The sequence below is a fragment of the Hippichthys cyanospilos genome, chromosome 14, assembly GCF_059441005.1.
Source record: "Hippichthys cyanospilos isolate Australia breed blue-spotted pipefish chromosome 14, RoL_Hcya_1.0, whole genome shotgun sequence".
NCBI lineage: Eukaryota > Metazoa > Chordata > Actinopteri > Syngnathiformes > Syngnathidae > Hippichthys > Hippichthys cyanospilos.
This window is the reverse complement of record NC_142382.1, coordinates 14,259,377-14,280,370: the sequence shown is the minus strand read 5'-3', so window position 1 is coordinate 14,280,370 and position 20,994 is coordinate 14,259,377. Positions and strand designations below refer to the sequence as shown.

General features: G+C 41.4%; 1 protein-coding gene across 1 annotated transcript in view; it reads left to right on the top strand.

Annotated features, from left to right (window-relative positions):
- The first annotated feature begins 325 nt into the window (after positions 1 to 325).
- Positions 326 to 20,994, top strand: part of runx3 (RUNX family transcription factor 3) — a 33,333-nt gene continuing 12,664 nt past the window's right edge. The window contains exons 1-4 of the mRNA XM_088433600.1: positions 326 to 1,047; positions 1,381 to 1,537; positions 2,610 to 2,714; positions 18,011 to 18,154. Coding sequence (XP_088289726.1) covers positions 790 to 1,047; positions 1,381 to 1,537; positions 2,610 to 2,714; positions 18,011 to 18,154 — 664 coding nt within the window. The 5' untranslated portion in view covers positions 326 to 789. The remainder of the gene's footprint in view (positions 1,048 to 1,380; positions 1,538 to 2,609; positions 2,715 to 18,010; positions 18,155 to 20,994) is intronic.

Sequence of the window (20,994 nt, the reverse complement as noted above, 5' to 3'; positions counted from 1 at the left end):
TCATGGATTGAACCTATTTGGATTTCAAACCGAATGTGATTCTTTTTTCTTAAGAAGCAGTGTTTATTTCGTGTTCCTTTTGGTTTGAAAACGTAAAGACAGAAAAGAAAGAGATGGCTCAATAATGTAGGTTGAGGCAGTTGAACGCTTGAAGCGGCGGCGGCGGCGGCGGCGGCGGCGGAGACTTTGATTGGTCTGCGGAAAGCCCAACCCAGCAAATTCATTGGTGGAAAGCCTCTCCACACTTGCGACCACGAAAGACTAAAATGACTCGGGGAAAAGAATACGCTGCACTCTTGAGCTCTTTCAGCCTCGCGACGTCTCCGCGCGTCCTTCATTTGCTCTGCGGTGGATAACTTGGAGTGAAACAACATCTTGCAGGCACCCGCCAGACTTTCCATTTGGGTGTTTTTTTTTCTTCCTCTTGCTGACGAGGACCCGGATAAACTTTTGCTCACGATTCAATGCGGACACTCATTCAATACTTTTGTCAGTCTTGGATCCGAACTGACTTTTATCAACTGTCATTTTAGATATCTTGCCTGTTGCATTTTTTTTAACACCACGACTGGATTTCTTTAAAAACGACTTTGACTAACTGGTAGTTTGTCACAAGACATTGTCAGTGATTCAACTGCAGATGATCTAGCTCTCAATCATCACTTTCTTGAGAGCGCTTCTCTCCGTCGCCTCCATCCTCAGCACTCAAGAGAGAAGACCCTCAAGACCCGTGCAACCTTGTGCACCGATCCCCCAGTCAGCTTGACACTGACCCGAGCTGGTGTTGTGATGCATATTCCCGTAGAGCCGCCCACCACCAGACGGTTCACGCCGCCCTCCGCGTCCTTCACCTGTAGCAAGCTGGTCGACGGCAACGGGGCCATGGCCACTCCGGGGCCGCTGAGGGCTAGACCAGACACCAGGAACGTAGTGGACGTCCTGGCGGACCACGCCGGCGAGCTGGTCCGCACCGACAGTCCCAACTTCCTCTGCTCCGTCCTGCCGTCTCACTGGAGGTGTAACAAGACTCTGCCGGTGGCTTTTAAGGCAAGTGATTACTTGTGATTTGGTTAACATGACGCGTAAAGCGGTGTTTAATAGGAGCCTAATGCATGACAAAAAAAACTGCATTTTTTTAGGCGTATTATAGTGGGGCCACTGCTATTATTTGTTTGTAAAAAAAAAACGGATTCCAATTAAAATATATGCCAAACGAGAAATATAAAAAAATGCTGCAAGTTTAATATAAAGAATTTGATTTTTTCCCATGCATGTTGACGGACAAAATATTTACAGGAGGACGCGTTATTTCTTTATGCGTGCAGATTTGGAACTCCCGAGTAACGGACATTCCCATTTCTCCCTTCTTCACGTGTGTAGGTTGTGGCTCTCGGCGATGTCCCTGACGGCACTCTGGTCACCGTTATGGCCGGGAACGACGAGAACTATTCCGCCGAGCTGAGGAACGCGTCCGCCGTGATGAAGAACCAAGTGGCCCGCTTTAACGACCTGCGCTTCGTTGGGAGAAGCGGGCGAGGTGAAGACACACTCACAAATATAATATTATATAGGGATATTTTTTTTTTTATTTATTATTGAGAAACGCAGTGAAAAAAAAGAAAAATGTTAAATGGCTAATGTTATAAAGATAATAATAGTAATAAAGATATGTATTACTTTATTAGAGTATTATATATATATATATATATATATATATATATATATATATATATATATATATATATATATATATATATATATATATATATATATATATATATATATATATATATAACTACCCTAATAATGTAATAAATATCTTTATTTCTATTATTATCTTTATATTTAATAATATCTATTGTTCGTTCTAAGATGTTATACATCGCAATTCAGTGTCCATGTGAAGGTTTTAATAAGAGTGGCGAGAGTGAGATTTTCGCGGGCCAAGTTATGAAAAAAATACATACATAATACATATATACAGTATGTAGATGTATATTGATAGCTACAATACATTGAATATTTGCATTTCTTTGAGATTTTCAAGCTATTGCTATATTTTCTAAAACTCTTCTGAAGTATTCCTTTTATTTTGTATTTTATTCTAACGTTCAAGAACAATAGAAGCAGCCTATTGTCTTTGAATTATATGGTAGCCCACACACATACGATTTGGGCAGTAAATTAACACAGTGGTTTTCCCCCCTTCCTCCCGCATAGTCTCTTTTTAACACGAGATGTCTCTCTCATGTCTGCATGCAAAAGACCCCCCACTTTCCTCCCTCCACTGACTTGGATGCAGATGGGAGTAAGATCCCGCCTTGTTGAACAATAAACGATCACTGTGAGCATTTTCTTGCAATCTGGAGCACATTCTCTCAATAATCCGATTCATCTAACCACTATCAGGCCCTCAACCGAGGTGGTCCCAAGTCTTTTTTTCCCCCCATTTATTATCTTTCAATGCCAAAGGCCTCAGCGACACAAAAGCTGCCGACGCTCACAGGCTGCATGAAACAACAAACCGTTAGAAAAATCAAAGGGTTTTTAAAAACGAGTCAATAACATGACATATTCAGACACCTAAATGTTATCCTTTTGTTTTGTAGGGAAAAGCTTCACTCTGACCATCACTGTTTTCACCGGACCGCCTCAGGTGGCCACTTACCACCGTGCCATCAAGGTCACCGTTGATGGGCCACGTGAACCTCGCAGTAAGTACTCACACATAGACATACGCACACCCACACGTTGTCACACAGTTTTGCTCAGTTATTAAAAAAACAAAACAAAACAACAACAACATCAAAGGAAAATGTCTGACTTTGTTGCGCTGCCATTGTACAAGCTGCACTGATCTATAGTGGAGGGGGGGGGGCAGTATTTAGGCACATGGAGGCTAAAAGTAGTACAGTATTTGACTTGTTAAAACAAAAATGTTGCGTTGTATTTTTCTTTGCTTTTTTATTTTTCTCAGTGAAAATCTAAACTTTTAAAAGACTTGAAATCTTAACTCACTAAGTCTTTTATGTTATGTTATGTTATCTCAAACTCTACAAACAGGTCAAAAATAGACCATTGATTTGATGTAAATTTTTGTGTTGTTTTGCAACAAACAACTCTAAACCTGGGCCGTTTTGTTCAAAACAACAACAAAAAATCGGGTTATTTTGTATGAAATAACCTGGACAGTTGGTTCAAATTTATCTAAATATTGGGTCAGTCCTTTCAGAAATACACCAACCCAAAATTTGGCTCCATTTTACTCAACCTTCCAGGTTGTTTTGCACAAAACACAAAAAATTGCACAAAAATTGGGCCGTTTTGTATGTAACAACCTTCAAAATTTTGTTTTTTTGTTTTTTTTTTTGTAAAAAAAAAAAAAAATCCAGAAGGCTTAGTCAAATTGACCTAAATGTTGGGTTGGTCATTTTATTTACCCATACTTGGGTTATTTGTGACCCAACTGTTTTTAGAGTGCAAGTTTTGTTTGTTATGTTATGTTATGTTATGTTATGTTATGTTACGTTATGTTAGAATACATGACATTGCATTACAATACAAAACGTCACATTCAATTATTTTACATTACGTGACACGACCTTTCATTACGTTACATTACATTACTTTTTCTTGTGTAAGCTGTTAAGTGTACTGGTCGCCTCATTTAAATGTGCTTGCACATATTTGTGCAACAATCCAAGATTTCATGTAGAACATTTGAGTAGGTTTTGCTTCGGCTTCATGATTGGTATATGCATCAAGCAGGAAATGTTTGCTATTCTTGTCCTTTGTACATTCTTGGAGTATTCATCTTTATTGGATTTGTTGGTGTGTTACAGCCTCAAAAAGCTATTTTTCTTATCCGCCACGGATGAGAAGTGAGCCACGTAATTAGAGTTTCCCGGTCCCAACAGAACTGCGGCATGTTGCGCTGAATTCTATTGCTTGGTGGAAAAGTGGATGTGGTAACCTCCCTTGACCCACCAGACGATCTTTACCTTTTAGTCAGACAAAGAGTCACACCTGACCAACCACACTCGAGAAGTCAGTTGATGATTTAACACACAGCCTGACTCCTAGCAACTGTCATCCCCAGCAGGGGAGCCGTGACTTCTAAAGCTCCCAATCTCATGTGCTTGAAAGCTTCTGGCTGGTGTGAGGGATGAAGCGGAGCAGCCCTTTCGTGAGTCAGGGCCCTGATGGCTGCAGATATGCGCACACGCAATGCGTGCCATTTTTCATGAGCTCAAGGTGGGATAGATGGGATGGGTAGGATTTCATGACCATTCCAACGGAGGGATCCAGTTTTTAATGGTTCTGTCGTGCAGGGTTTCCGAGCGGTCCGAACGGGCGGATTGCTCAGGCTTGCGCTCATGCCTGTGCTAAGGGATATTTGGGACAGCAGGGGATTTAGTTCAGTCAAAACAGAGAACTGCGAGAGAGGTATCAAGTGCCACATGAGGGGGTGTACGCCTGGCAGAGGGGCCGAGAGGGCCTTCTGCACCCGTCCACAACCCCCCAGTTCCCCCGCACGGTTGCACGCTATTTGCAGCGACGAAAGAACAGTGAGTGCAAATAGGGCAGGACCAGATAATAATAAACAGTGAGTATGTGCGTGTGGATAGTTTCAATCTGATTGTGTGTGTTTGTGTGTGAGTGGATGTGTATGCGAGTGTGTGCATTCACATGTGCTTTTGCAAGCGTCTCAGCTTGAAATAACTGTGCGCATAAAGGCCGTCTCCTGTCTGCTTGTCAAAATGCTGCAGACCTAGCTGAGGCGTCACAGTGCCCATGCTGCTTTTACACCGGCCCATTTCGAAAAGGTGACACTGTTTAATATAGGGTAGGACTGATTTAGCTTCCTGCCAAAAGCTGATGCGTGGGGCTTTACGCAATGTTGAATCGTGAGACTGTCACTCACAATTATTTTAATAATTTATTCATAATAATCAATGGAATCAATGTTTTGTCCATTATCAGTTCAATTGGATCCGAAAGTAGGTTTCAGTTTCCATCCTATTAGTAAATAAACAGGACATACAGTATATTGATGTTGATATCCACTGTTGAGGAGTTGAAAATTAAGACTTTTGCACAACAGGATCACAAGGATTAATCGATTATAAAACAAATTACTGATCAGTCTGGTAATCGATTATTTAATAATTAATCGGGTAATGTTTCACCTCCCTAAAAAAGTATACGTTTGGTTAACGTTTTTGAGGCTAGGTTACTTAGTAAGTGCCACCCAAATCATTCAACTTGACTGACACTTGAATAGCCTCCAAAACAAGAGTTGGACACAAATGTGCTTTTTAATAGGATAGTATTTATTAACTAAGCCAAATTCGATCAAAATTCCAAGAGTTTGTGTTAAGAAAGTACTCTTCTCAGTAGTTTTTTGTTAGGTCCCCTTATGGAAAAAGAAAATATTTTGTGCACCCCAACTCTTTGCCCTGACTATAAAATAATCTAAATAAATAAATAAATAAATAAATAAATAAATAAATAATTTGAGGTTGTCTTAACTCCTGGGTGTCAGTGGATTTTTCACTAGCCTGGTCTTAGTATCACCCATATGACTTTGAAAGGATCATAACATCGTCAAATATAAATATATTTTACATATTATATATATGTAAAAAATGCATGATAAAACATCGGGTTTTAAATATGTCCAAAATTGACAATAATTCCAATTTTGAATGGCAGTAAATAAGCCTGACATGGGCTAAATTTTACACCTATAGGGCGTAGCATTTAGAGGGGATGGCAGCATGGCATATTTCAAGTCATCAAGTTTTGACAACCAATGCAATATTTTTCTTTTGATATCACACATCAAAAAACATCGAAAAGCCCAATTTTGGTCAAAATTTCCTCCGGGGCTTAAACAAAACAACCCATCTTTGGGGCAGTCTGGTGAAAAATACCCCAAATATTGGTTTGGTCCTTTTTTGACTTATAATTGGGTTATTTTCAACCCAACTGTTTTTAGAGTTCTTCCATCTCCTGAAAAGTGATCATTTTGGAGATACAAGGGTTCTAGTCCAAACTATTAAAACAAAACAAAAACAAAAAACCCACACAAGTACAATGGAGAAATATACAGTAATGACTCATTCTGATTCTTTTCTGACTACAAGGCACCACTTTACATTGCAACGTTTGCAGGCGAGAAAGGCATAGAGGCCCGTTTGCCAATAAAACAAGCTAACAGCATTTTTTTCATTACAAGTGGGCTCAGGGAGAGTTGAGCGCTCTTCACGTGTGAACGCTAATGCGGTGCAGAGATGCCAGCCTTGCCTGCGCCCTGATTACCTATATAACTGTTCACATGCATTGTTGGTGTGGATCCGCACGGCACTGTGGGGTGTGTGAGCTTTTTAATAATAGTCATCGTTCAGCATTTCATTCCACATAAAAACAAAAACATATAATCATCTTAACGCGAGAAGGAGAAAGTTAAGCAAACACTACTCATTTTTCATCATGCTGTGAGTTCACAAAGACTCAAGTCCCCAAGTAAAATGTTCAGTCGGGTATTTTTGTTTCCCTCACTGTCGATTTCCTCATCACACATCCGGCATGCGTCAACCCTCTTGATCTATCTGTCGTATTATTATCAAACTTCTGCTGAGGCCAAACTGGAAGCACAACTGTCGCAACTGAAAGCTTGTACTTCTCAGAAGCAGTATTGACAAAACCCAACAGAGACTCAAAAAAAGTTGGCTGTCGTTGCTATTAGTTCCCTCTCAGCGCACGGCCTTTCATGGTTCCTCTCGCCAATGAATCTTCAACTATATTTTGGGTGCTCTTCTCATTGCCATACTTATGCATGAGATCAGCCGCTCCCTATACACTCACGGGCTTGCCGGCGCATTGAGCTGTTTGTATTTCTGTATCTGCAGCGCTCTTTGCTGTCCGATGAATCAGAAGCATCATGAAGTCATCGCGCTTGAGTCTGATTTTTAAATGGCCCGCTGTATTTTCAGCCACTGACATCGCCTTCTAAAATAACAAAACGCGTGGAAGGTGGACAATCATTGGCGCTCGATTAAATGGTAGACAAAAGACTTAATTGTGACTGTGAGACAAATTTAGTTGTTACTTTTGAGAAGAAAAATGTATGAAACACACCTGTGGCTGGAGAGAAATGTAAAAGTGAAAATAAAATGTCGTTTCTGAAATGTATACCATTCACAATTCACTATTTAAAACAAACAAGTCTATTCCTAACTTTCTGCAGTGGATTCAAACTGCCCAGACTAGCTTGCAAGCCTTTTCTTCCTCTAAACATTCAAATTTCTTTTACAGATGCGGAATCAAACAAGTGAGTTTGTTTCACAGATAACATTTCACAGACGTAGCATCGAGACACTTGAATTAATTATGCATATGCACTCACTCATAGGAACGTACACACACACACACCCCAAGTCCGCCTTTATACTCCTGGAGTTGTAGGTAGCTGCACACACCCAGTCGAATAAATACAGGCAACAAAACACGACTCAACGTGTGTGTGTGTGTGTGTGTGTGACTATTTGCATTGGCACACATACTGTACAAAGTATGCAAATAGACACACAATGACATTTGCTTCTTTTTCCTATGATATTGCAGTCCTTCCATAAAGTCAACAAAAAGCTCTGTGGTTGTTGTTGCCCCTGTGTGTGGGTACGTGCGCGTGTGTTCCGTACCGCTCATGCACCTGCCAGGTGCTTCCATCGCTTTAAGTCGGCGCCTCGTGGGCCACGCCCCTGTTCCACAAATCACATGAAAGGCTCGGCGTCGGTGCGAATTGCTCTCTCAAAGGCAACTTTGATGTTTGAAAATGGAGATGGGTGTCTTTGAAAGAAAGGCCTGCGGGTGTATCAGTGCCAGGGAAGGGCGTGTGCTAGGTTCTTTCTTGACTGCTAATGGCTTGTGCCGTGACTGCTTGATATACTGTGTAACCTGGAGACATAGTGGCCTCCGCACAATACTGACTTCTCCATGTCTTGGTAGCATACCCAGAGTTTATACCATATATGGATAGATGCGTGACACAGAACACTGGTTCTCAACTCTTTTTTTATGATGATGTATCCTTTTTTTTCACCTGTGCAAAACATTTTGATGAAAAAAAAAGACCTAAAACAAAGAGTGCTACCACTCATGTCTGACTTCTTAAGTTTTGTAGCTAAATTTGTAGTGGTAGTTCTAGGTGTACTTAATTCAGTAACTCCAGAGGATAGATATCATATTTCACAAAATTGCATCATGAATGCCCATGGACATCTGAATAAAACTTAACAAAATGAAGGCCTATAGCATTTTGCAAAGGAGCGCTACAACACAATTTAGCAATATGTTGTTTCATGTTCCAAATAACTTGCTCTTAATTTGAAAGCTATAACACAATTTACCAATATGGCGCTTCGTGTTCCAAATTATTTGCTTTTAATTTGAGAGCTATGCTGCTCTTATCACTGCCTTAAAAACAATAAATGGAATGTTCTGATACCTCAAATACCCCCCGAATTGCCTTCACACACCCCATTTTAGGACTGCTAGTATAACATTGAGGACATTGTGATGTAACAGACAGCGGGTGTGCTTAATGTGTACCAGGAAGTACCAGGCGATGTTTTGATTGGCTGTCATAGCGAAGCCAGAACATTTTCACTCTGTGAAATTTAAATAGTAAATTAAAGACGAAAAGGGTTGAGGTTTTTTCGTCCTTTCATTTTGTACCGTGCCAGCAACGTCTCTCTCGCTCGCTCCAAGTGAGTGGCTCACTCGCTCCGAGCGAGCGACAGAAAGATAAAATACATTTCCTGCTCCCTTTATTGAATTTTTTTCACCTCGTCCAACTATTGTTGTTTTGGTTTTTCCTACCTTCTTGAGCACAGAATTGTGACATTTGTTGATTTTTTGTTACGTGGTAGTAGGATGAATGCGACTTGATCGCTCAGACCGAAGTCACATGTCAAAAGATCAGATTTGTATCGGATTTAGTGCTTCATAGCCAAGTGGGATTGGTCACATTTGAAAAAATCAGATCTGGCATTCACATTGCCATCAAAAGATCAGATACAGGTCAGATAGGGGCAAAGAGGTTGGAATTGGGACATTTCAGGCTGCAGTGTAAACCTAGCTTTAAAGTTCCAATTTACTTTTTTTAATGCACTTTCACGTATGTTGTTGTTCTTACTATTATGTCCACATTTTTCTCATATAGAAATTCAGACCAACTTTTTCAAGCACACAAAACAGGTGTCACTTGTGTTGAATGATTTAGACTCAATACCTTCGCCAGCCTCTTACCTAAACAGAATATCTACTCATTTGTCTATTAGCAGCACTTGCAAGTTGCAACACAGAGAGAGTTTCTATGACCAAAAGGGGGGAAAAAAAGATTGTCAAAGAGTGTAATGTGTGCTGTTTAAGCCAGCTGATGTCTGTGAAAGCCACAATAGCCTCAGGCTCAAGTGCCCTCTCTTTTTCCACTCAGACTAAAATTTCCACCCTATATTTGCTGACGCCAGATAGAACACCCAGACACACTATGAATTACCAAATTATTTACAGAGGCCTCAGACAACACCATGAATTCATTGCGATCATGCAAGTACGCCGCCAAGGAAGACGTTTTCAGAGAATGACCGAGACGTGCCGCCAAGGCCGCTGCCCGCCTCCCTCCGTCTCCCCGCGAGCCGCTAAATGCACCAGCCAAGCGTCTTTCCTGTTTACTTACCTACGAGGGGAAGTAAAATGCTCGCTCTGTGTGTCCTCGCTCTTCCATATTTACTCGGACCCACACAGGAGGGACCCATTACAAGCTTTCAGGCATAATTCAATAAAAGTTCCGATCTGCATTTAGAAAAATAAATGGCCCATGAGTGAGGGAATATTTTCTCCTCGGCTGCATTATGACAATAAACCGTTTTCTATCGTCCAGGCATCAGGCGCAGGGGTGAAGTGGAGTGTGTATGTGTTCATGCGCGTGTGTTTGTGTGTAGTGGGGGTAAGCACCTGCTGGTTACTGGAAAGGACTGCGTCCCACTACCGTGTGGGTTGGATGTTTATTTCTTTAGGCTTTATTGGTTAGGAACAGTGAGAAAATAATAGGTGAAGCAAAGTATTTTTTGTCATTCCTGGTGTACAGAAGGCTGTAATCCTGTGGGTAAACACAGAAGAAATCCTTGGCGTGTAAAACTATGCGGGAAAATATGACAGAAGAAGAGAGGCCCATTTTGTAACTTCACCTTAAGTGTCAGTGTGAAAATGACACTTTGCATGGTGGAAAAAGTCACACATTTTATATTTCACACTTTACTTTGACTCAATTGTCATGCGTACAGGGCTGAGGCAGATGTACAATATTGTGCGAGAGATAGTATGCGCTGTGGTGTTACAGGCGAAGAGCCGTTTGACACGTCTTTGGCGTTGCATTGATGTATGTGACAGCAACAGCAAGTCTTTCCTTTCCCACAGCTTTGTGAGGCCCCACCTCTCACCCGATGCCCCAACACCTCAACTATAGTCATTTCCAGTCATAAAAACATTATTTGATCAAAAAGTCATTTAAAAAAATAAAAGATTTTTTATGTGTAACTGATGCCTTTAATTTTTTTGTCAATTAAATATATGTTAAATATGCTCAAGGCTTGGTCACCAATCAACTGGCTCACCTGTTTTCTTAGTTCGCAAGCTGAGTTCTGACAAAATATGTGTTTGAGTTATCAATTCAATGATGAAAACGTAAACATTTTACTCATGAAAATGTCATAAAAAGTCAAGTATAAAAAGTTTAGTATAAACTCAACTTATGTGGTGGCCACTGTGGATAGGGTCTGGGTATGTGAGCCATACTAGGTATTCCACAAGGTTTTTTTTGTTTTGTTTTGTTTTGTTTTTTTAATATTTTCAAATCAATGATTGACAAAATACATTGGTATTTTTTTACTAATAAAAATGGCAAATTAAGTAAAATATTACTTTAATATACGGGTCTCAAACTCAACTGATGTGGGGGCCACCACTCTTGGGTGCGTCTGGGCAACATCTGGTACTTAAACATTAAAGAAAAGAACAACTCACTCAAACTTTTCAATCTTTAATACCAACCCACTAGGAACGCTGGCATTTCTTCAGAAAATGAACAAGACTGGCAACACGGTCCTCTCTGTCATTTCCCCCGTCGCTCACATGCCCAAATGTGATGAAAACACACCCCCACACACACAAAGCTACCTAAACAATGTATACAGTACAAAGAAGGGTGCTGCGCTAATATTTAATTTCGATGTCAAGGAGGGGGCCGCAAAACATCACCACATGGGCCACAAATGTCCCCCAGGCCACACATTTCAGACTGATGCTTTAATGGAATGTGTCACGAGAGCCCAATGCGGCTACTGTGTGACACAAGCACCACTGAGAGAGGCAAACAAAAACCTCTAAAAAACTCCTAAATGCCTCAAGTCTATTCCCAAAGACAGCAACACACACGTGCACGCACACCCACACACACATCAGAGAGTGGAAGCACAAAAGCAAGCTGATTGCTCTGAAGCATGCTACGGGCCCTATTGTTTTGGTGGGGAATCCGGGTGCATTTGGCACCCCTCGCTCTCATTTACCTGCCTCAACCTGCCTCCGTGTCAGCCTGAGCTTGTGTGGCACTGCCTCCTCTGCACACGCACACACATGCAGTTAGAAGACACACGCAAAGAGAGTTATCAACTTATCAGAAAAGGAAGGCTGCGCTCTCTGCTCAAGCAGTCTCATGTAGCAACTTCCGTTGATGGGAGGGGGATTTTCACACTGCTGTTGTCCCCCGAGACCAATGCTGCATCTGCCAGAGGGACCGGAGCCCTGCAGCAAGGAAGCGGGAGATAGCGATGAAAAAAGACAGCAGAATGTTTGAAAAGATAAAAGTTTGCCTTCTTGCACGGATCCTAATGAAGTGCATTATTCTCAGAGTGTTACAAAATGCTTATGTAAATCAGCTTCAAGTTGTGTAATGTCTGCGTGCGGCGAGCGCGGACTCATTTAGGCCCAGACGAGACAGCCACAATCACCAACCAAGAGTAAAAACCACATCCTTCAGGGTCAGCCTCAAAACAAGAACTTTGATTCGCCCCAGTCGAGATACCTAAACGTGTGATTGGTGGCCTTGGGAGCAGCACCAAGCTGCTGTGTACTGCTGCGGTGATCCGCTGTGAGCTGTGTGTTGGTGCAAATTTTAAAAAAACAAAAAGGGAAGTTGAAGAAAACGAGGCGGAAAGACAGGCTGGGTGGCAACAAGGCTGTTAGTGGCTCAGGAGGAAGAGAAAGACAGGTGTGCATGACTTTACTCAACAGATGTTGAAACCTTGTCGAAACGGAAGTTTGCTCACAAGCTTTAACTGTTGCTCCACTTTTAACAATTTAACAAACTTAGGCTCATGTTCCACAGCTGAGCTTTTGATTAACTGCTAGCTCCAAAAAAAAAAAAATCTGGGTGATGATTTTGTTTTGTTTTTTCAGAAACTATCACAATCAATCATCTCGGTTTTTCGATCGTTTTATGAAAAACCGTTTCAAAACAAACTTGATTTCCAGGTGATCTAACCCTTACTTAACACATTCACTCCAAGCAATGTTAAAGAAGATGTTTGACTTTTACATGTGTGGATTTCAGCGAGATCTTTCACGTCTATAGCTGTCTGGCAGTGAATGAGGTAAAAGCTCGAGTTACAAAAAAGGCCTTATATTGATTCAAAAAGACTGACATGTTTTTATAAACATGCAGTGGAAACATTTCAAGACAGACCTAATCTCTTTCAATCCACCGGCGATCTTACATTGGAGCTACACAGACCCTGTATGCTGCATAGTCTCAACCATCAATTCTGACAATCGATGCTGGAATCGTATGCTAGTCGCAAGTCTCTTAGCTGTTAGCCGAAAAACGGTTAGCATTTGTGCTAATTGGCTATTGCAAGTTGCGTGTGCTTATGAATGGACCAAACATACAAATCACAAAGGAAAAGTAGAACTTAACCGTGTTTTCAAAGCCATTCCAACCGTATCTGTGCATGTAAAAAAAAGAAGAAAAAAAAAAACGACCAAGGAATTACCATTTGTCAAGTCCCCAAAACTATTGTGCTCCTTTTTTCTCATGGAACGAGCATATTGATATAGAATTTATTTTGCCTATTTGATACATTTGGAACTGACCCTTTGCGCAACTTGCACTGAATATCCCCAAAATAGCATGGTGATGAATTCCCTGTTAACCTTTATCATGCCAGCCACTGACTTCACATTTCAGGCATCCTTTTCATTTCAATGTGTGATTCATGCAGTCAACTTCAATTGCAGCTTGTTATCTGGAGCCTATCAAGTCCATTTATATTGCAAATACAAATATTTATACTTCAGATATACTGGGTGCAGACTTGGGTTCGAGCCAAAGCACGTATTGCCCTTTGCTGTCCAGATAGAGTTTCAGTTTGCCCCTGAAAAAGCACCCAGCCCTTTACTATAAAGAGCTTGTGTTGAATGTGTCTCCCTGCAGATGGGAACATGTTTCTTCATTTCAATAGAGACAAACACCCATAGAGGGAAAAAGTGGAGGATTAAGTAAGGAAATCAGTCTTACATTTGAACCGTGTGTGTCGAAGGCCGGTGTGTGTCGCCTTGTGAAAATACTGTCTCCGTGTTGTGCTGGTACGAGCTTTGTGGGGAGATATTGGCCAGGACTTCACCGTTCTGCGGCGACACACATTTGTGAAAAACATCTTTTCACAGCTATAACGGAAGTCGTTTTGCAGATAAAACACTACTAGGAAATGTAACACTAACAAAACAAAGTGAGGGTGACGACGACACACCCAATCCGTCTCAGTACATTATTAATACCAGACATTTTATATCAAGCATTTTATTTATCCTTCATAGACTATCATAATGCTTTCAGATGATTCAGAAAGGAGGCTAGTAAATCTACAGCGTCCATTTCTGCTTGGCTACATATTGAGCGCCGCTGTTTAGGCCTCATGTGTGTACTGGCCCCTGTCTCCCAGCTCTATCTTGTGGTTATGATATCATGGCAAGAAAAACAAGGCATTCTCTCCTAAGTGCACCCTGACACATAAAATATTCATCCGACCACAAAAACCCCTCTGAAATGGGGCTGCAGTGGATCTCCGGCACCCCTCTGGCCCTACTCAGTGGGAGTCAAACGATGGCGGTCGCTCCAGACGCGCTGCTACAATGGGGGTCAACAAGCCAAAGGCACAGTATTAACCTCAACGCGAAGGTTAACTTGCAGACATGGCTTGAAATAGTAAAGCCATACTCAAAAAATTAATGCATCTTTACACTCAAGTATTACTAGTTTTGAAGGATTAAGACTTTTTTCTTTTTGTTTAATTTGCCACGCTGCATTACCATAGCAACAGCTATTGCCAGATTTGATGTAGGTTTATTAGTGTTGAGCAAACACAAAGTTTGTTTTAGAGACAAATCCACCCTTAACTTTTGCGTATTTTGTTAAGTGGCTCAAAAATAAAGTGAGCTTAATATCTGTGGAAGGGAAGAGCAACTTAATTGCTCAAGTGGGCTACAAATTTTCAACAGTACTATTCAGGGGGTGCATATAACCCGACAAGATTTAAGCTTATGTCTGAAAAAATGCTATTTTATTTGTCTAAAAATTAACATCTAAGAAACTTCTGAAGCGCAAACCGACATTAAGGGCAAAGACTTATTTTGTGGATTTTTCACAACACCTATCCATCCATTTTCTTAACAGCTTGTCCTCATGATGGTCAACTCAAAAATACTGTATTAATATTATTGAAGTAGCATGTTTGGCTTACGCATTATTCAAAATTCACAAAACAAAACATATCAGGCCTACTTCTCTTATGGCAAAGTATCAGACCCCGTGTAAGTGCAGCATGTCTAACTAGTGGTCTATGGTGGTATTACAACTTTTAAAAAAAATTAAATGAATGGAGCTCACAAGGGAGTCACAGATTATTAAACAGCTATTTTCTTTTTATTTCTAAGTAACCAGAGGAGCTAAAAGAGTAGGCTAAGGAGAAAATAATTGATCATCAGTGCAAGTGTGTTGGGAAAAAAATAGTGAATGTGTGTGCTGTCCGCCACACTTATTTAGCTCAAGTGGGAAGAATCCGCATAAGTGAGTTTCAGCAAACATTTAAGAAGGTGAGGAAGAGTGCTGAATGCTTCCTCCCACTTGATTATAGGTGTAAACAGCATCTGTGGCCCCTGTGTTAATGGGCGCCAGGCGTCATTCTAATGAAGCCTCCGCTCCCCCCAAAATAACCCTCTCACCCGACTATAACCTTCCTCTGGAACCAAGATTCAAGTGTGTGAGCGTTTGTGGCCAGCTTGAATGATCACTAAAGAGGCACACTCGCTTTCTTGCGGCCTTCGTAAAAACTGGCCAATTATCTTTTTTTCGCCTTGCCTGACAGCCTTTTTTTTCCAAACTGTGATCAGTGGAAAGTAATATTTCCTTGACCTGATCCTTTTGAGGTGGTGTAAATCTCTTAATAACTACACAAGGGCACAAATAGGGTCTATATTTGGAGGCTTTCCTGCCCCTACAGCCCCCACACCAGACAGTAGCCTCAGTGTGGGTGACGGACTGCGTGTGCATGTTTGTGCATGTGTGTGTGTGTATGGGGGGGGCGTATACTGTAGTTACTTGGCCCCAAAAAATTGAGTGAAATGAATAAACCACAAAACATCCACATTTTGGCAGGACTGTTTTGTACAACACATCTTACAAAGGGTATTCCTTTGACCTTTTTTTTTTGAATGAATGAATACCACACAAATGCATAGGTCCCTATTTGACCTAATTTAATTTACCCATTTATCCTTACTGTGAGCAAGAACGGGCTTCAACCTGTACTCGTTGCCAATCAACCAACAAACTATCTTTCATATTTATTTCTAGTGCTGCCAGGAAATTAAAAACAAAAAAAAAGAGATTCATTAATCAAGATTAGTAATTAATTGATTCAGTTCATCTTTCTAATTTCACCCAAAAAGTCCTCTCCCTTCTTACATTCGCTCTACCTGTATAAACGTTGCTGTCAGGCCATTTTTTTAAGTTAAATTTTCAATTCATTTGACTGAAAACTCTCACACTGTCTTCCATTTTCACGTCTTCTGTCCCTGAACTTGCCTTCACAAGCACATTATCAGGATACTATCAAGTTATACCGGTGTGTTATGCTCTGTCATACAAAACAACATTAACCAAAAACCAAAAATTTTTGTACAAATTTTTTATATTGATTCAAATAAAATGACCCTTTTCAGGTGGATATTTTGTGCAAAGGAAATTCGGGTCAACTTCAAGCAAGTAGTGGAATAGTCCTATTTTTGGCCTAAACCCTGTCATTTTTGACCAAAGTGGTTTTAGATTATATTGTTAATTTTAGAGTTTTCAGTCAGCCTACCATAATTTTTTTACAGAAGCACAGGAAACAAGTGTAAAATCCAGGCATGGGGACCCAAGTTAACTTTTGACAAAATTTTCCAGCTTTGTGGCCACTGTTTGAGGGAGGCTATTCTCTGCTCCACCATGGCTGTGGCACAACGCGCAATGCAAAGCTTATATTTGTGCAGACGAACTCGATCATGCACCCTTGTTCAACCACTGAATTCTGTTCATGTCAGGTATCAGTGTGTGCGTTCAAAATATGCTTCAAGGGAATGGCGCACGCTGGCCCGGTGGGCGCAATCACATCCCAAAAACTGATCTGGACCGCTCTGTCCGTTCAGACAGATGAGTCATTAGTGAGTCTTTCTTTTTCACACATGCACTCTTTGTTGCTGTTGCTGTGGCAGTGCACTTCAGATAATAGTATATGAACACACACACACACCAGTGCACCTTGTGTGTTGGAGGTGGTGGGGTGTATAGAGGTTGATATTTCTATATTGTTGGTAAAGAGGGGATGGAGGGGATGCGGTGGGCACAACCAAATGGACAGAGCGGTAAACGAGGGGAAACTTTACCCATGGGTCAGCCTCCAAGTGAAGATATATTGCCCATGGGTCAGGGAGAGAAAGGACGGGCAAAATCCATATTGGTCCGTCTGCCTTGCCCCCTTTATATAGTGATAAAATATTCAAATCCAGCCATTACTTCACATTAGGGTAGTCTGCAGAGATGCCAATGAGAAAACCACATAATGTATACATGCCGGTTCACACACACAGTTTTGGTGCATTGATAGTTACATTTAAAATCTCTTCCTCCCATTAGAGGGAATAACCTTCATCCGGACTCGGACGTTTAAGGTGTGTCCAGATAAATGTAAAGTGGGTGGCGTGTGTACAGTGCATGTAAGCAGACATGTGGGTGTCCACATAAAAGCCATCATAGGAGGGTGCTTTTTTTCTCTTTTTAATTGTAAGGCAGTAAGGGGTGGGTTAGGCTTCTCGGGTCTACATAAGGATGAAGGTTGCTAAAAGTGAGCTCATGTTGACACAAACATAAAATACTGATGACTGCATGCTCTTTGAGCGCTATCCGGGAGTTTCCAGATGAGTAAGTGCTGTGTCGGTTGAAGCTGGCTATGTGCTCAGTATTTCTTTTTCTGATAATTGAAGGCAAAAAACATTTCTAAGGAAATCATTTCTTGCACTTTCTCTGGTGTTATCTGTGTATGACACGACAACAGGTGCGGCTTGCATATCACCAGAGTCTGACCCATGTATTTCAAGGTCTGCCAGCATTCTGAACAATATTTTTGCTTTTGGAGGTTGAAAACAGGGTTACGTTGGCCCTTTAAACAACGTCATACAGTGTGACTGATAGTGAAATAAACTGTGAAGCAACAACGGTCCTTGTAGTCCAAACCCTTGACAAGAACATTTATTACATCTTTTGATATTTTATGAAGGCGACAAGAACATTATTTTGTGTTGTTTGTCTGCGGTCGGAAGAATAACAACCTTTTCGCTGTTGTTCATTTTTCAGGGCACAGAGTGAAGATGGAGGATTCTCAAAAGCAATTTTCCGACAGGCTGTCAGAAATCGAGCGCTACCAGCGAACCATGCGAATAGGTCCGGTGAACAATAATCCTCGGCCTCTGCCCCAAAGCCACCTCAGCACCACACCAGGTGAGCTTTATGTGCAGTTGCATCTACCCATTAAATAAGCCTCTGGATGACAAAGTCAATTGAGGGACCGTGTGACTGGCATATGCTTGAGCCTCAAAAACTCTGCCGGGCAACAAGCATTGTTTTGTGACATGACCACCAATCAGAAAATTATTTTCATGGTATTTATACTGCACATCGATTTTCTATGTAGGTTTTCTTCTTTTTTTTTTCTTGTTGAGTGGTCCGTAGTGTAAGTCTGTCACATCAACACAATCTGAAACCAGTTGCGTAAACAATGCCAAGAAGTTCTTGGATAGTCATTTGACCCAGCTTTTGGGCTAAAGGGATAACCCTCAAAATGTTTTGACCTAACTTTTTGGACGATTCATTTAAACTACAAAGTTGAATCGAATAACGTGAAAGACACTTAAAAAAATTGCTGTTTTGCACAAGACGTGAAATTGAGATGTTTTGTGATTTTTGTTTTGTGATTCATTTTGGGCTTGTTTTTATACAAAATAGTATTGAAAAAAATGTTTGCTTTGCATAGAAAAACACAGAAAGTTGCCTCAAATTGGGGTAAATACGTAAAATTGTTGAGGCCAAAATGTTGGGTTCAGTAAATAGCCCAAATATGTCTAATACAAAACAACCCACTGACTCAACTGCTTTGAGTACGATATGCTCTGCTGTCAGCGCCAAACACCAAGCCACGCACATGATTTCTAGAGGAAAGAGGTGATTGGAGTAGCCCACTTTTAAGAGTGCCCTTTGTCTGAAAAGAAAGTCCATCTCAGGTTTGTCCCCGCATGCACTGCGTTGGTGGCTCCAAGGCCCCACAGCGTGCAACTCTGCGGCCAGGTGGTACGGCGGATGCTGCCAGCTCCAACTTGGCGTGGGTGCAGAAGTTGGCCTCTGCGCTCCACACACGACAGCCTCAGGAATGTAACAGCTGCCCGCTACCTTGGCAATCACGTCACTCTCAGACTGGCTGAATACTGGGGGGGAGGGGTTTATAAGGGGAAAAGGGGTGGTGGGCTTGGACTCTGGCGTAGGTGGTGTGATGTGTGCATACACTGTGAACAGCTGCGTGGGTGATGGCTGGAGTGAAGATGAGTGTTCGCCCCCTGTCATATGTCGGAGACTTTAACAAGATTCCATGTCTGGACTCACGCAGACTAAACACACACAGTTTGCTCTCCTCCTCCACCCGCCCACTCTTTAGTTCTCATGATGGCTAATGAATCTCATTACCTTCGTATCAGTATGTTGCTGTGTTAGCGGGGCGTTTGTTTGTGAGCCAGGAACCGTGCGTGGGTGCGGTAGGTGCTCTATAATCAGTGTGTATCACAACCATTCGCCGCCGCTTGGCCTTGTGCTCAGCTTACCGGGCACTGAGTCACCAGAATGGACCAACACTGCAGGTCCTGCAGTATCTACCAGCTGACTAAGGATAACACAGAAACTTTTATACAGCTCCCACATGTCCCTAACTCAGTGTTGATTGTAATGCACAGCCTGTTCTGTACCGAAAACATAAAAACAGCCGGCAACTTGTTATCGTAAAAAAAGACATTGCTCTACTTTTATTTGTACAATTCAAAAAATGCACACCATGCACACTCATATACACATAAGGGTCACAATCAGATTCAGTGGGTGGGTGGGTGGATGGATGGATGGATGGATGGATGGATGGATGGATGGATGATGGATGGATGGATATTATTGGCATAATAACAACAATCATAGTTATAATAATATTAATAATAGGCGGCACGGTGGAGGATTGCCAAGTGTGGAATTCCTCTAAGTACCCACCCCCCCACCCACACACATACACATTTCCAAAATCCCAAAAATATATAATTCACAAAAATGCCACGTTTTTAGACATTTGGCTATAAAATGATTAAAATATAATTTGGGACAATAACTATTATTATTTTAAACGATAATAATGATAATAATGATAACAATAATAATAGCAATACACAGGAGAGACAGACAGTGCTAAGCTAAGCTAATTTTTTCTGCTTTACAAACAGAATAAGCTCAGGAATTAGAGCATCAGATTTATGTGAAGAGGCTTGTGGGCATTGTGATGTTACAACGCATGCACGCACTGTTCTGTATATACACTGAGAGCAAACTCGACACATTATCATCATTAGAACGTAACAGGGTGGGTAAAGGCCTTGGTTTTGCCAATTGCTGGAGGCCATTTTCAAGCTGCGTGTGTGATTAAGGCAGAGAAAGGGATCGGCTGTAAAACCCACACACCTTAAAATGTGGTATTAGTGTCATGACGGCATACCACAAGGCAAGCGCTGTAAAATAATTAAATAACAGCTCTGCGGCCTCCCACCTTGTCTATGGGACGTTAACACTAGATTTGTGGTATCTGGTAGGTGTACAGCTGTGACGAATACATTTGCCGTCCCGTTCAGAAAGAACCGATTAAAGTGCGGGTTGCTTCATTAACATAATTAGACAAATGGCAACATAAACGCACGAAAGGGTGTGGGGACAATGAATCTAAGGTGTTAAACTTCACACCTTGGTTGCGGCTGCTGGCATTTACCCTCAGATATGCCTCTCATTACTGGCATCGGTGTCGCTGGTCAAAAGCAAAAACAATCCCGCACACCTTAAACAGAACAATAGCAGTCTGGCAAAAAAAAAAAAAAAAGATGAAAGAAACATGAAGGTGAAAGCGGCTTATGCTTTGGTATGCAAATGAGCGTGACACACAGACATCACAAAAGATTCACGCTTAGGCAGCAGTTTTACAAGTTCAAAAAAAGGCTCATTTTTTTAATCAAACCCATTTAGACGAGGTGTTTACATATAAACAA